Raw genomic sequence first — 18,071 nt, 5'->3', positions numbered from 1 at the left:
CCCAATCAATGCCGGAAACTTCCATTTGGTTGTCTTTCGCAAAAAAAAATTACATTAAGGTGTGTTTTCACAAAAAAATTTACATTAAGGTGTGTTTTCACAAAAAAAATTATATAAGGTCCTTTCTCGCAAGATTTGGGTTATAAAAGGTCCTTTCTGGCAAATTTGCCATGATTTTTACAAAGGTTAATGGTTCTAAATTTGAATGTCATAGACTATATAGGTCGATAAAGAACAAAAAAAACCGAAAAGTTAAAAAAAAAATACGGTACTCCCCCGTTTATTATAACGATTTCTGTTTTCTTAATCGAGTGTCCCAAAAAACGTTTATGCATGTTTCACTTTATTTCTATTTTAAGTCATATACTTCTTCCCACTTTTAGAGAAATTTGTGATTTTTTTTTTGAAGTATTGTGAAAAAATAATAAAGAAATAACACACGATTGTTTTTCCGTTCTCAGCCATCCCACATCCATTTTTTTTGTTCTTTTTCATCAAACAACAATTAAATTTTGTACATTTTCAATAAAAATACACAACAATGATAATTTTTTCTTACACATATTTGTCTTTTCTTAATACCCGTGTTACATTATTCACCAAACACGAAACGTAATAAGAAATAGAGGGAGTATGAAATTAATATTATGAATTAGTAGCCCACACATACCACACATGATTATCAAACAAGGGACAAAGAAGATATTTAAAAAGTGTAATGGTATTATTGTGAAATAAAGTATACCTAAAATAGAAATATTCAAAATTGGAAGAACTTTATGGAATACCCTAAACAGAATGCAGGAAGAACAAAAGAAAACAAAGGGATCAAAGTATTATTACATCCTAAGCGACCAATATTATTGTTTAAATGTATCATCAATTTGTGTTAAGCAAATATATGCCTGCATAATACGTACACATGGCAATTAGACAAACTAAATTTCATCAACTTTAACCAATACTTTGTCCTTTTGAACAAATAATTATTACAATAGAGAAAGTCACAAAAATTATCTCTATATCTTCTATCAAGAATAATTGACATTCTATAAATATCCCGTGCAATAGCACGAACACAAACTAGTTTAAAATTACTGTGGAAATGGTGAATGATGAAGAATGACTACGGGACAACCAAACAAAAACTTAAATAATTATTCCAATACCACACAAAGAAATTCCATTTCCGTGCATTGAAACTATTACTCCCTTTATATTTTAATAATGTATGAAACTAATTGCAAGTAGGATATGGGTAAGTGATTAATTTCTTATTTTCTTATGTGTTGTAGAAATTGAAAGTGAGTGAATTTTTTATCGTAAGAAAAAAAAGAACGTGGATAAGTCTCACTGATATCATTATTGTAAGACCATGTGTATCTTTGACCTTCGGTCAAATGGAAAATAATTTCTCTCTCATCCTTCTCCTTCTTCCACCTCATATTCCACTAACTTGACATACCACTTACTTAAAGCTCTCCTTTTGTTTCTACAATCTTGACTCAAGGTCATTAATTTCTCTTACCTAGCTATTTTTTACTTTTACATATACTCCACTTTAAATTCACCTTCAAACACAATTATTAATTTTAACAAACGCATAAATATGAAATTAAATTAACATTACATATAAATAAAAAATGTAACGTATAATCTTAAACATACATATATAACACAATGAGGTAAAATTGATACATAACTGACTATTAATTTTTTTATTAAGTTCCCTTTGGTTGAAAACGTTGCCATATATGTTCAATCAAATTATTTTCTTCAGTACACTATACACACGTGGATGGTTATCATGCAAAAAGAAAAACAAAAAAAAAATTAAAAAAAATAAATAATTGCTGGCAGGTTCACATGTGACCCCAACATTTTTCCATGCATACAGAATTACAAATGACGGTCCTCTTTGCATGCAAACACCCAAAAATACTGCAAGTGGAGCGGGATGCGGTCCCACGCCAATTTTTACGCATTTGACATTGGGTCACATATGTGACCCGGGTCAAGGAAATTATTTTTTGACCCTTGTACAATGTCAACTTCGTGGTCATTTTGTCCTGTCAATTATCACTTGACCCAAGCTACATGTCAAGGTTGTGTGTGCTCTAAGTCAGTCGGTTTTTATCAAGGGAATAATTATTTTTGACAAAGTCTGACAATGTGAGAATCATGGGAAGGAGGAAAGATTAATATAAATTGGTGCAACTCAAAAATCTACTTAACTCAATTTAAAAATGTACTCAACTCATGTTTAAGTACTAGGGTAGTAAACTACTCCGTATGGAGTATCTCAACCTTTACGGTTAGACGTCACTTTCGAGTAATACTTTTTAGGCATAGAACACTCGGCTACGTTCAGATTCGACCTATGTCCTACACCTTGTTTATAGTAAGTGAGTCTCTCAACAAGAGTTTTTGCATATGACAAGACTCAAATCCGAGACCTCCATCAAACTACATTAAGTTACTTACCACTTAAGCCAATTCTATATTGATTATTAGACTCATTACTAATACTTGGTTTTTACTTGTTTGATTGTTTAACGAGTAAACTACGATTCACATTCAACAAAAAAAAATTGAATTATTATTGTCAGGTTGTATATAATAAAATTAAAAATCCAACCCCCCAATTGGGTCAAAGTCGTCTCCTTCCTATTGACTTCCTCCTCTTGAATCTGTATTAGTACTTGTTCTTCTGTAACCCCATTTTGACAATTCAACTACCCAACCCCCCTTAAATTTTATACCTCATTTTCCCAAATCAAATCCACACAACCCAAAAATAAATTAAAAAACTAGGCAAAAATGAACAACCTAATATCCAGCTCATTTTCCCGGTTACGAGAAAACACCGGCGACTTAGAGATGGGCCCACCCACACCTACACCAAACGCCGGTGTAAACCTCGACAAGTTCTTCGACGACGTTGAAACTATTAAAGACGACCTGAAGGAGATTGAAGAACAACACAAGAAGCTAAGAGCGGCCCATGAGGAAACCAAGACGGCTCACACCGCCGGTTCAGTTAAGGAACTCCGGTCAAGGATGGACCGCGATGTGGGGCTTGCTTTGAAGAAGGCGAAGATGATTAAGGTACGGTTGGAGGCACTGGACCGGTCAAACGCGGCAAATCGGAATTTACCCGGGTGTGGGCCCGGAAGCTCAGCTGATCGGACGAGGACGTCGGTGGTGAATGGGTTGAGGAAGAAGTTGAAGGAGAAGATGGATGAGTTTCAGGAGTTGAGAGAGAAGATTAATGGTGAATATAGGGAGACTGTTGAAAGGAGGTTTTTTACTGTCACTGGTGAAAATCCTGATGAGAGGACGGTTGATTTGTTGATTAGTACTGGTGAAAGTGAAAGTTTCTTGCAAAAGGCTATTCAGCAACAGGTTTGTTTGTTTTACTGATTAGTTCTCTTAATTTAGTTACCATTCAATTTTCTAATATCCATATACTCCCTCTGTATTTATTTATTTTAGGGATACACTTGTCTTTTTCGGCCATATTTATTTAAGTGATACACTTGTCATTTTTAGTAATTTATCGGGAAATGATAAATCCAAGGAATAATTCACTTCTTCCAAGGAAATCATCTTTGAAAAAATATGGATTTCCTTGGAAGAAGTAAAAATTTCCTTGGATTTATCACTTCCCTAATTTATCAACTCCACCATCTAATCTAATTAAATAATCTATCTACACTCCACCTCCACCATCATCCCCTAAAATGACATGGTCCCCATTTATTTTATTTATTAAAATATCTACCCAATTCCACTTTTTTTATTACTTTATTTCATTCAATACTTTTTCTTAATACACGTGTCCGACCAAGTGTATCTCTTAAAATACGGGGGAGTATAAATAGAGGCGACATTTTGTGACTTATACTCTAGTTGAATACAGTAGTTGATAGAGAACATTAAAAAAAAAGTGAGCTTTTCTTTTCTTTGTGGTGATTTGATAATTTGATTGAATGATTGACCAATGACCATGTGGTAGTTATGAATAATCGTAGAATAATATATTTCTGGATCAACATGGACATGTGGGTTTAGGTTATCAACTAGAGTATTGTTAATCACTTTCTTAAGTTCTTGTAAATTGAACGAGTACTACTAATGTTAGAAAATAGAGAATGCAGTAAGAAATTTAAACGAAACAGAAATAGTTGCTCCGGAGTAAGAAAATGTTGCTTTTAGAAAATGTAAACGGTCTTTTAAAGCCATTTACAAGCTTTTAGAAAATGTTGCTCCGGAGTAAGAAATTTAAACGAAACAGAAATAGTAAATTGATGATTCAAACTTCTTAATTTGTAAAATGGTTAGATAATTCTCGATATAGAACAAAGGGAGTACGAAGTAATATACTCAGTAATTATGGAGACATGAATTTCTTTAGTCTACCTGCTTTTGGAGTAGGTGATATATGGTTTATTTATTCTGGGTTTGGTGACGAAAAACTTGTGGTTTTTTAAGGAGTAGAGTGTGCATTGTAAAGAGATTTAGTCAAGTCTGTTTGCCTGATGAATTGTTGACCCTGAGGGTACTTGTCATTCAATCTCAAGTCTTAATCCTTCATCCCTTAATATCAATCTAACATTATACAATATTGACTTGGAGCATTATCAGCCCCAAGTCTTAAGACGTGAGTTGTACTGATGTGGGCCTATAACTCATCAGTCTTAAGATTAGACACATATAATTGTTGCATTGAAGCGGATAAGTTAGCAAGGACTCAACTTAAGACTTGTTGCGTGAGTTGAATTAAATAATAAAATGATATTGTACATAAATTTACAAGTCTTAAATGAATTTGTTGGGTGAAGAGCTAAATTTGATTGAATCTTAAGTAGTCTTAACAACAATTTAATTATTAAATATTAATGGAATGATGACATGGAAATCGAAGAAAATCTTAAAATAAGATGCCCTTGATCTTACCATTATAGGTTATTTGGTTTTTTTTATTGTAACGCCCCGACCTCTAATTCAATAATTATAGCATAATTAGCAGCGGAATTAACCTAATTGGTCAGGGCATTACCTGCCGTAACTCCCTCTTGGGAATTACAAGGCAACCATCAATCATAAGATATTAAATCCCAAAAAGATTAATAAAATAATCTTTAATATTACCAAAATAAAGTGCATAACTTACTACAAGTCTTTAATTAAAACTATTAAACTATTAAAACTGTAAGCATAAACTAGGTGGATGATAATAAAGTGAAACTCCTCGCCACTACTCGTTCCCATCGTTCCCAGCGGTACCTAAAACAGAAAACAAAATAACGGTGAGCCGAAGACTCAGTAACGAACTATTCTAGCGACGTAAATTCACTTCAATTCATTTTATTTAACAACACAGGGAGAATAGAATAATGTAAAACATTTTATAAAGTCCTTTATTTAATTCATTTTCAACTTTTAGGGTGCACATGCTAGTCGTGGCAAGTATGACATGGTGGAACGTCTTCCACGATGGACCGCTGTCCATAAAACATGGGGCCTTGGCCCGAAAAACATGAGAGCCTTGGCTCAATGGGCGGATGCCCCATGGGTACATGCATGACCGAGAATCGTAACCTGTGAACATATACTGCCAAACGGACTAGGAATTTCACTTTCATTTATCATGTTTTGTTTAATTTTACATTTTAGCCTTTTTACTTCAGTAGAAGTAACATAATTCCTTTAGATCATGAGATCATGATAAAACATCATTTAGATCCTGGGATCCATAAAATATCATTTCTTTCCTGGCATCATAGAGACATCATTTCATTCATGGTTTCTTATAAAGATCGTTTTATAAGAATTTCAATCAATCATATTATAATAAATAATTCAATCAAATCACATTTCATTTCCCGCAATTCATAAAACATGTCAAAGCATTCAATTCATCATAACATTGTATTTTCATAAACGCATTTATAAGGGAATTGCGGGTACTAGCAATAGCCGTTACCTCAATTCCGTGCTACGTTAAGCTTTATCCTTGGTTCGTTCTTTCTGAGCTCCGAGTCCGAATTCTTTCAAAAGATTAAATTATCGAATTAATATTCAAACTATAAATATTATAAAATTAATATTATTAGTTTGCAAATATGAAATAATCGTATATTTAAATTCAAGTTTTAAGTGAACACATATTTTTATTAATTTCTAAATCTAGAATTGTAACCAATTTTATTATCATAAAATAACAATTGTAGAATAAATGAGTAAAACATATAAATTTTTACTTGAATAAGTAAGTAAAGTCTATTAAATAAAACATATTAGCAATATTAGAATAGGCAAACAACTTAGAGAGTTGGGCCAAGAAAGAATTGGGCTTACTTAAATTGTAGAATAAAACAAAGTTCCAAAACAGGAACTTGGTTCCTGGAACTCACGCAAAGCAGGGGTGAGGAACGACGAAGGAAACGGAAGAAGGAGGAAGAGGTGTCGGCCTGGTCGGCGCGGCACGCTAGTTATGGTGGTTGCAGGCGGCGAGGTGGTCGGGGCACGCTGGGTGGGTGGTGGTGGCCGCGTGGAGGAGAGGGAGATGGGCGCAAAGAAGGAGGAGGCAGGGGCTGGGCGCGAAGGTGGAGGACGACGAAGGGATATGTGGTGGTTCTGGGCTGTTTGCAGTCGCCGGAGAAATAAGGCGGTGGTGGTGGCGGTAAGTGGTGGTGGTAAGTGGTGGTGGCAGTCGGTGGCAAGAGTGGTGGTGGTGGTGGTTTTAGGAGGTAAATTAGAAATTTAAAAATCAAAATTTAAATTGAAAATGTTAATCTGATTTGGGTTGCATTTGGGGATGATTGAACATCTATTTATAGTTGCTTGAGTGCTCCATTGATGCCACAAATCAGCTTGTTTGCAGTGCCAAGTGTAAGAGGTTGAGCAAGGAAATTGGTGATTCATATTGGCTATTCTAGTTTTAGGTTTACAGATTTGCAAGTAGCTTTGATGAATAAGGCTTGTAAATTTGGATTAGTGTCATATAGGTGATGAGTCATATTGAGATGAATTAGGGTGATGACAAGTAGAAAGTAGTTTGACTCCATGGCCAAAATGGCGTGAGGAAGAAGAAGAGAAAAGAGAAACTGACTTGTTTCATTTAGGTGTTAATAAGGGTAATTTCGTAATTTTGAGCTAATTTTCAGAATTTAATTACTATTAACTAAAATAATGATTTGGCTAAATTAATTTCTGAAAATAATTTTATAAAGTGCAAGTAATTGAATTTATTTTCCGAATAAGTCGTTAACGAAAACGTACGAAATATTTAAAACGTAATTATTCTCGAAAATACGAGATTAGTATAATCTGGAAAAAAAAAAAAAAAAAATAAATAAATCGTGAAATAAAACTTTTGTAAAATAGGTTTAGTTTTCGAATAAAGATAAGAACGTTTCGAAATTATTTAGAATTCGAAAATATTAAGATTAAGCTTGTGAATATGGAATTTAAATTATAAAAATTAAAAATTCAAGCGAAATAAAACTTCGTTAATTAAAATAAAGTTTGAATTTAGGATTTAAAATGATAAAAATACTTAAGCATAATTAATCGAGTTTTAAAAATTCGGGGTATTACACTCTTACCCCCTTAGAAAAAGTTTCGTCCTCGAAACTGGAGCTCAGTTGAACTTACCATTCTTAGAAATTATACATGTCATACAAACATGGCGGAAATAACATGATAACACAGTCATTCAAATAACATATTAAAATTCATACATCTTATCGTTTCTAAACGAATAACTGGGGATATTTCGATCTCATTTGCGCCTCGACTTCCCATGTAGCTTCAGATGTCAAGTGATTGGCCCACAAGACTTTAACCATTGGAATTACTTTGCTTCTAAGTCGCTTTTCTCTTCGTTCAAGAATTTCAATTGGTTTTTCCTCATATGTAAGATCGTTACGCAATAACAAGGGTTCGTGCGTAATCACATGACTAGGATCAGGAACATATTTCCTTAACATCGACACGTGGAACACATTATGCACCTTTTCCAAGTCGGTCGGTAAAGCAAGCCGATACGCTACTTCACCTATTCTTTCCAATATCTCGTACGGCCCGATGTATCTTGGGCTCAATTTTCCAGTTTGACCAAATCTCATTATTCCTTTTGTTGGTGAAATTTTCAAGAACACGTGATCTCCAACTTCAAATTCTAATGGTCTTCTTCGTTGGTCTGCATAACTCTTTTGCCTACTTTGTGCTGCCTTCATTCTCGATTGGATCAAACGAATCTTGTCAGTAGTTTCTTGAATCAATTCAGGTCCTATAACACGTGCCTCATCAATATCACTCCAGCACAACGGTGTTCGACATCTCCTTCCATAAAGAGCTTCATACGGTGCCATACCAATGGTGGCCTGATAACTGTTGTTGTACGAAAATTCAATCATGGGTAGGAACTTTTCCCAAGTTCCTTGAAAATCTAAAACACATGCTCTCAACATATCCTCAACAATTTGGTTAGTGCGTTCTGTTTGCCCATCAGTCGTTGGGTGAAATGCAGTACTGAAGTTGAGCTTTGTTCCAAGAGCTTTCTGCAATTCTTTCCAATAGGTGGATTGATATCTCGTATCACGATCAGAAATAATCGAACTAGGCACCCCATGCAATCTCACAATAGTATTCACATATAGTTCAGCCAGTTGATCTAAACTCGAATTGTTCTTCATGGCTAAGAAATGCGCTGACTTTGTTAATCGATCAACAATGACCCAAATAGCATTCATTCCCTTGGTTGATCTTGGTAATCCTATGATAAAATCCATTGAAACTGAATCCCATTTCCATTCTGGCACATCCAGAGGTTGCAACAAACCTGCTGGTCTTTGATGCTCGATCTTGATTCTCTGACATGTCAAACATTTAGCCACATACTCTGCCACTTCCTGCTTCATGTTGCTCCACCAATACACTTGCCTTAAATCCTTATACATCTTATTTCCTCCAGGGTGAATCGAGTATGGTGAACTATGAGCTTCTTCTAAAATTCTCTTCTTCAACTTTTCATCATTAGGCACACATAATCTTCCCTGAAACCTTAACGTGCCATCTTCTTGAATGACAAAACCAGGTGACTTCCCGTTTTCCACTTCACTCCTTATTCTTTCTAATTGCAAGTCCTTACATTGCGCTTCCTTAATCTCATCAATCAAAGTTGGTTTCATTACTAACACATTCAAGCAGGCATCTCCTTTGGTAAACTCAATTTCCATCTTTCGTAGATCATCTTGGTTGACTCGGGAGAAAGTTAGGATAGAATTTAAGTGAGACTTTCGACTTAATGCATCCGCAACAACGTTAGCCTTTCCGGGATGGTATTGAATATCAAGGTCATAATCTTTAAGAAGTTCTAACCACCTACGTTGCCTCATATTGAGTTCTTTTTGGGTGAAAATATACTTAAGACTTTTATGGTCGGTGAAAATTTGACACGAAACTCCATACAAATAATGTCTCCAAATCTTAAGGGCGAAAACAACAGCTGCAAGTTCGAGGTCATGGGTAGGGTAATTTTGCTCATGGACTTTGAGTTGGCGTGAAGCATAAGCTATAACTTTCCCGTTTTGCATCAAGACACATCCTAACCCATTCTTGGAGGCATCACTATAGATTACAAATCCGCCAGTTCCAGATGGAAGGGTAAGAATAGGGGCAGTGGTGAGACGTTTCTTAAGTTCTTGAAATGCACATTCACAATCATCATTCCACACGAATTTGGTATTCTTTCTAACTAATCGGGTTATGGGTAAGGCAACCTTAGAGAAATCTTGAACAAATCTTCGATAGTATCCAGCTAAACCCATAAAACTCCGTACTTCGGGTACATTAGTTGGTCTAGGCCATTCCACAATTGCTTTTATTTTCTCAGGATCAACAGATACACCTTTCTCAGAGATAATATGTCCTAAAAATGATATTTCCTTAAGCCAGAATTCACATTTCGACAACTTAGCATATAACTGGTTTTCAATCAACATATCTAACACTTTTCTCAGATGCTCTTCGTGTTCCTCATTACTCTTAGAATATATCAAAATATCATCAATGAAAACAACTACAAACTTATCAAGGTATGGTTTAAAAATACGGTTCATCAAATCCATAAATACAGCTGGCGCATTGGTTAATCCAAAAGGCATCACAACAAACTCATAGTGACCATATCTAGTTCTAAAGGCTGTCTTTGGAATATCCTCGGGTTTAATTCGAAGTTGATGGTAACCTGACCTCAAATCAATCTTAGAAAACACTTTTGCACCTCGAAGTTGGTCAAACAAATCATCAATACGGGGTAAGGGATACTTATTCTTAATAGTAATCTTGTTTAACTCTCGATAATCTATGCATAGCCTCATAGTTCCGTCCTTTTTCTTCACAAACAAGACAGGGGCTCCCCAAGGTGAAACACTAGGTCGAACATATCCTTTTTCAAGTAACTCATCTAATTGTTTCTTTAATTCTTGTAACTCAGCTGGTGCCATTCTATATGGTGCCTTAGAAATAGGGGTAGATCCTGGAATTAATTCAATGCTGAAATCTAATTCTCTTGGTGGGGGCATACTAGGTATTTCTTCTGGAAAAACATGTGGGTATTCACAAACAACAGGTATGTCAGTAATGGAAGGTACAGGGGTATTTAGGTCAACAACACTACATAGGTAACCAGATAACCCACTCTCAATCATTTTACGTGCTCTCAAAGCATGGACAATTTGAATCGTTGGTTTTCTTACTAACTTATGGAATGAAACTCTATCTCCACTTGGTGTTCTAAGGGTCACACTCTGCCTCGAACAATTAAGGTTAGCTTCATACTTAGTCAACCAATTCATTCCCAAGATTACATCAAATTCAGATAGGTCAAAGGCTACTAAGTCTGCTAGAAACTCTACTTTTTCTATTACAATGGGACAATCTCTATACATGGTTCTACATTTCACTATTTCTCCACTAGGAAGGGAAACACTCATAGCATGAAAGTCACAACATGGTTTCAAACTTAAACATTTAGCAAACAATGGTGAAATAAAGGAATGTGAAGCTCCAGAATCAAAAAGAACATGGGCAGGTAACGAATGGATAGAAAAGGTACCGGTGATAACATTATCATCCTCATCTGCTTCATCTTGTCTCATCACAAAAACTCTTCCAGTTGGCGGTGGTCGAGGTGGGTTGCGGTTTGGACCTCCTACATTGTTGTTCCGACCACGATCGTTGTTAGTTGAAACTGGTCCTCTCAAGGTTGGCGTCACTTGATTTGGGCAATCTCTGACGTAATGATCATGGCTTCCACATCGATAGCAAGCATTCGTGCCAACACGACATTCACTCTCCACATGACTCCTTTTTCCACATTTGGCACATCCTTGCGACCGATTGTTCCTTCCTTGAAATCCTTGTCCCCTATTATTTCCTTGATTACCATCATTCCTCCTTTGATTTCCCTGGTAACTTTGGTTGGGCTTCTTTGCTCCTCCTTGACTTTGGTTATCATTTCGCCTTTTATACCCAACATTCTTCGCTTCTCGAAGTAGTACCACTCGCTCCACATTAGCTGCAATATCAACCATATCCTGGTATGAAGTAAACCTCTGAGTGGACAACCTATCCTGGTACTTAAGGTGCAGACCTCGTTCGAAACGGTTCATCCTGGACTGCTCTGTCGACACCAAGTCTGGTGCAAACCTTGACAACTCCATAAACTTATTTGCGTATTCCAACACGCTCATTGTTCCTTGTTGCAAGTGTAGAAATTCATCTTCTTTTTGTTTCCTCAAGGATGGTGGATAAAACTTGTCTCTCATTAACTTCTGGAGTTCGTTCCAACCAAATCCAGGCCCATTCTTTCGTTCCTTGTTAACTTTCCACCATAATCCTGCTTGGCCTGACAGGTAGAACACTGCGAACTCAACTCTCCATTTCTCAGGGCATTGCAGGGTTTCAAACAACTGATCAATGCGACTTATCCAATCCTCGAACTCAACTGGATCGGGCTTGCCATCGTAGGATGGTGGGTTGAGCGATGAAAAGTTCTTGAACATCGTTGCGTTCTCGTTCCCACTTACATCTTTCTTTTTCCGAGAATCATGGACTAACTCGGCCAACATTGCACTCACATTTTCCAACCGTTCCATTCTCTCCTCATGTCCATCAATATGGACATTCTCCTCGTGGATAACATTGTTATCATCATGAACATGGTGCTCATTGTGAGCCCCGTTGGTGACATCATTGATAGCATCGATAGTCGACATTCTGTGTAGCATATCTTATCAGATTGAAGCAAAATAATAATAAAATAATCCCTTTGATCCCGTTCCTACACTCACACTCATATTCATTTTAACTTTGCAAGATTTAAGAGCATTCTTTTTAATTCATTCCTTAAAACTCTTTACTTAAAGCCTAATGAATTCAATTCGTGCGAAAACCCATAAGGTTTAGCACTTTATGGTCCAGAACCTTTGCTCTGAATACCAAACTGTAACGCCCCGACCTCTAATTCAATAATTATAGCATAATTAGCAGCGGAATTAACCTAATTGGTCAGGGCATTACCTGCCGTAACTCCCTCTTGGGAATTACAAGGCAACCATCAATCATAAGATATTAAATCCCAAAAAGATTAATAAAATAATCTTTAATATTACCAAAATAAAGTGCATAACTTACTACAAGTCTTTAATTAAAACTATTAAACTATTAAAACTGTAAGCATAAACTAGGTGGATGATAATAAAGTGAAACTCCTCGCCACTACTCGTTCCCATCGTTCCCAGCGGTACCTAAAACAGAAAACAAAATAACGGTGAGCCGAAGACTCAGTAACGAACTATTCTAGCGACGTAAATTCACTTCAATTCATTTTATTTAACAACACAGGGAGAATAGAATAATGTAAAACATTTTATAAAGTCCTTTATTTAATTCATTTTCAACTTTTAGGGTGCACATGCTAGTCGTGGCAAGTATGACATGGTGGAACGTCTTCCACGATGGACCGCTGTCCATAAAACATGGGGCCTTGGCCCGAAAAACATGAGAGCCTTGGCTCAATGGGCGGATGCCCCATGGGTACATGCATGACCGAGAATCGTAACCTGTGAACATATACTGCCAAACGGACTAGGAATTTCACTTTCATTTATCATGTTTTGTTTAATTTTACATTTTAGCCTTTTTACTTCAGTAGAAGTAACATAATTCCTTTAGATCATGAGATCATGATAAAACATCATTTAGATCCTGGGATCCATAAAATATCATTTCTTTCCTGGCATCATAGAGACATCATTTCATTCATGGTTTCTTATAAAGATCGTTTTATAAGAATTTCAATCAATCATATTATAATAAATAATTCAATCAAATCACATTTCATTTCCCGCAATTCATAAAACATGTCAAAGCATTCAATTCATCATAACATTGTATTTTCATAAACGCATTTATAAGGGAATTGCGGGTACTAGCAATAGCCGTTACCTCAATTCCGTGCTACGTTAAGCTTTATCCTTGGTTCGTTCTTTCTGAGCTCCGAGTCCGAATTCTTTCAAAAGATTAAATTATCGAATTAATATTCAAACTATAAATATTATAAAATTAATATTATTAGTTTGCAAATATGAAATAATCGTATATTTAAATTCAAGTTTTAAGTGAACACATATTTTTATTAATTTCTAAATCTAGAATTGTAACCAATTTTATTATCATAAAATAACAATTGTAGAATAAATGAGTAAAACATATAAATTTTTACTTGAATAAGTAAGTAAAGCCTATTAAATAAAACATATTAGCAATATTAGAATAGGCAAACAACTTAGAGAGTTGGGCCAAGAAAGAATTGGGCTTACTTAAATTGTAGAATAAAACAAAGTTCCAAAACAGGAACTTGGTTCCTGGAACTCACGCAAAGCAGGGGTGAGGAACGACGAAGGAAACGGAAGAAGGAGGAAGAGGTGTCGGCCTGGTCGGCGCGGCACGCTAGTTATGGTGGTTGCAGGCGGCGAGGTGGTCGGGGCACGCTGGGTGGGTGGTGGTGGCCGCGTGGAGGAGAGGGAGATGGGCGCAAAGAAGGAGGAGGCAGGGGCTGGGCGCGAAGGTGGAGGACGACGAAGGGATATGTGGTGGTTCTGGGCTGTTTGCAGTCGCCGGAGAAATAAGGCGGTGGTGGTGGCGGTAAGTGGTGGTGGTAAGTGGTGGTGGCAGTCGGTGGCAAGAGTGGTGGTGGTGGTGGTTTTAGGAGGTAAATTAGAAATTTAAAAATCAAAATTTAAATTGAAAATGTTAATCTGATTTGGGTTGCATTTGGGGATGATTGAACATCTATTTATAGTTGCTTGAGTGCTCCATTGATGCCACAAATCAGCTTGTTTGCAGTGCCAAGTGTAAGAGGTTGAGCAAGGAAATTGGTGATTCATATTGGCTATTCTAGTTTTAGGTTTACAGATTTGCAAGTAGCTTTGATGAATAAGGCTTGTAAATTTGGATTAGTGTCATATAGGTGATGAGTCATATTGAGATGAATTAGGGTGATGACAAGTAGAAAGTAGTTTGACTCCATGGCCAAAATGGCGTGAGGAAGAAGAAGAGAAAAGAGAAACTGACTTGTTTCATTTAGGTGTTAATAAGGGTAATTTCGTAATTTTGAGCTAATTTTCAGAATTTAATTACTATTAACTAAAATAATGATTTGGCTAAATTAATTTCTGAAAATAATTTTATAAAGTGCAAGTAATTGAATTTATTTTCCGAATAAGTCGTTAACGAAAACGTACGAAATATTTAAAACGTAATTATTCTCGAAAATACGAGATTAGTATAATCTGAAAAAAAAAAAAAAAAAATAAATAAATCGTGAAATAAAACTTTTGTAAAATAGGTTTAGTTTTCGAATAAAGATAAGAACGTTTCGAAATTATTTAGAATTCGAAAATATTAAGATTAAGCTTGTGAATATGGAATTTAAATTATAAAAATTAAAAATTCAAGCGAAATAAAACTTCGTTAATTAAAATAAAGTTTGAATTTAGGATTTAAAATGATAAAAATACTTAAGCATAATTAATCGAGTTTTAAAAATTCGGGGTATTACATTTATTTTTTATTATTCAGCTCTGCAGATCAGACTCATTGGAAGTGATGGAGATTATAGGGGGAAATCCTCACCTCCAAAGAGCCCCTAGTGGGGTTTGATCCCATAACCTTGAGGTTATGAGGCCAAACCTTTACCACTAGTCCAAGCATTACTAGCTTGGTACTGTTGTTTTTTTCCTAGGAAAGGAATCATTTATATATGTTTCCCTTACTTGATGTTTTGTAAGTAATAAGGAAATGAATAAAATTTGTAGTGTATTCTACATCATACATATACAATAGAAAAGAAGAAATCATAACAAATTAAACTAGTATAGACTCACAAAAATTACTGTTGATGGCTATAAAAATAATGTTGTTGGTCATAAAAATACTATTGCTGCTGCTACTGTTGTAAAACTCAAAAACACTGCATTCTAGCAGAGGACAACAAACCAACAAACATCCTGTTAAAACTTGCTAATACACAATATATCCTGACAATCCTATTATCCTATGCTTACTAATAATGATGCAACTTATACAGCAGAACATTTCCGGATGCAATCCTGCATCCAATCCATCCATGAAACCACCAGAAGGACTAAATTCCAAACTAAAAACATGATACTATACTAGCTTGAGGAATTGAGGAATTCAGATATTGCACTGGATATCTAATACAAATTCGACAATCTAATAGCAAATTAATTGAATAGCAATTAAATCCTAAATTATAGCACAAATTCGACAAAATAAAGCCAAAATAGTACAGAAAAAAATCGAAAATCAATGAATTTCAACTTGAAACAGATAGAAGAAAATCGATAACTCAAGTTCAAGGAGATAGTCGATACAACATCATCTGGGAAAGAGAGGAAAGATAGAGACAGAGGTTGGGATCATTACGTGAGAAGACGAAGAAGAACACTACCGAAGAAATGAGAGAGGAAAGAGATGAAGTTGTGCGGCCGTTGGTAGGAGAAAGAGAGGAAAGGGAATTGTTACCACCAGGTTTTGACCAGTAACAAATGGGAGGATTTGAATACCCAAGGTAATGGTAATTGTTACCCCCAACCAAACATTCGGTAATGGTAACGGTTACTTGAATCCGTTTCCAGCCCAAAAAAAATCCATACCAAACATCCCCTTAATTCACTAGTTGATACTTGAAAGTTGAAAGTAGGAAATTAATACTTCATGCCAGTGTTGGCGAGTTAGTTGTTAGAGCTCCGTGTTTGACAAAACCTTAGAATTTTGAGGGTTACATGGTTGTCTACTAGTTTGGGAAGTTTCTTAGAGGTAAAGAAAGTAAAAAAAAAAAGAAGTTTCCTTTGATGTATGTCTGCAGGCAGCAGGAAGGCTCTTCCTGAGATATAATTCCATTGATGAGAGTATAGTAAAAAATTGACATTCTAACCATCCTTGTTGCTCATGATTGAAGTCGTGATTATAGATGACGTCTGTTCAGACTTTTTGAGAGTCTGCACGCTTAAATTTTTACAGGAAAACTGAAGTTTTGATATGATAGCTTAGTCTATATGTTTGTGTTTGAGGAAATCAGCAAATTCAATGGATAATACTTAACACCCTAAATAAAAGCCAAGTGTTAGTCAACATGATTTGTGTTATTCCTCTGCATAATTAGTATTCCTAATCTCTTTGTTTGTGGGATGGACGGAGTAACTGAATTGAATGGGTTCAAAGGCTCAATTTTTTTATTCCTGTGCTGATTGAGTGAATCTAGACTGTAAAGATGATGTCCTGTAAACTTTGATGAATTGTCAGTTTTCTAAGTTCATCATCCTCCTTTTGATTGTTTGCTCGCTTGCCTTGACTTTGTTAGTGGTAAGTTGATCAACATCTCTTACCAGATGCTTGAATGGTTGGTTACATAACTCACATGGGCCGGGTTACATAACCCATCTTGTAAAAATCTTGTTGTCTGAGGTACCATGTACGAGTGGTAGAAATAAGTAGAATGCTTCTTATTATAAACAGAGTATGTTTTCATCAATCTGGAGCTAGCTACATGTTGTAATTTGGATTGAGATGAGAAACAATGCGAACTGTTATGTGACTTCATTCTTGTGAAAATGCAGGGTAGGGGCCAAGTACTAGATACAATTGCTGAAATACAAGAGAGGCATGACGCTGTGAAAGACATAGAAAGGACCTTAATGGAACTACACCAGACATTTCTTGACATGGCAGTGTTGGTTCAGTATCAAGGTGAACAGTTGAATGACATCCAGGCTAATGTTGGTAGAGCTTCCTCTTTTGTTAGGGGAGGAACTGAGCAACTGCATACTGCTAGGAAACACCAGAAAAATACCCGAAAATGGACTCTCTTTGCCATTATTCTGCTACTCGTCATCATATTGGTTGTCGTTCTCTCCGTACAGCCATGGAAAAAATAACTTGCTCGTCCTTCTGCTCCTTTGGACAAGGGATTACAATATATTGAAATGCAATCTCATACACTCTGTAGTTATGTCATATCTTCGCTTCATTTCTTTTACCGTCTTCTTTCTTTGTAATTAAAAAAAGTGGGAGCTGGATTTTGATCACAGTTTTGTTTCCAAGATGAGGAGAAAAGGCGTTTGTTTGTATTTTGGAGTAGTTCCTGTATTAGGCTCAGCTCAGCCGAGATATTTTGGAGTAGTTCCTCATCTAGTGTAAATATATACCTTGATTGTTTATTCAGTATGTGGGTTTTAACATTAATTTGTTCAAAATTAAATTGTACTGTACCATGCATTTTGAAACATTTTTTTGGGTAGAATAAAACCAAATCCGACTTTAAAATTTAAAACAAAGGACTTTAACCTGATCAAACTTCTTTGTGGGTAGAGTAATACCAAATTCTGACTTGTAATGATGAAACAAATGACTTAATCCGATCAACGTATTTGTCACCTCTAACATCAAAGTTAATGGAGAAACGGACTATG

The 18,071-nt window shown here is 35.7% G+C and overlaps 1 protein-coding gene across 1 annotated transcript; it reads left to right on the top strand.

Moving 5' to 3' along the window:
* The first annotated feature begins 2,656 nt into the window (after positions 1 to 2,656).
* Positions 2,657 to 17,823, top strand: LOC110794782 (syntaxin-121). Its single transcript, XM_056830994.1, has 2 exons — positions 2,657 to 3,405; positions 17,220 to 17,823. Exons 1-2 carry the CDS (start codon positions 2,821 to 2,823, stop codon positions 17,535 to 17,537), a joined length of 903 nt encoding a protein of 300 aa, XP_056686972.1. The 5' UTR covers positions 2,657 to 2,820; the 3' UTR covers positions 17,538 to 17,823.
* The last annotated feature ends 248 nt before the right edge of the window (positions 17,824 to 18,071 follow it).

Source organism: Spinacia oleracea, chromosome 6 (genome assembly GCF_020520425.1).
Source record: "Spinacia oleracea cultivar Varoflay chromosome 6, BTI_SOV_V1, whole genome shotgun sequence".
In the NCBI taxonomy this organism is placed as follows: domain Eukaryota; kingdom Viridiplantae; phylum Streptophyta; class Magnoliopsida; order Caryophyllales; family Amaranthaceae; genus Spinacia; species Spinacia oleracea.
Note: the sequence above shows the minus strand (reverse complement) of the source record. Positions and strands in the feature narration are given on the sequence as shown.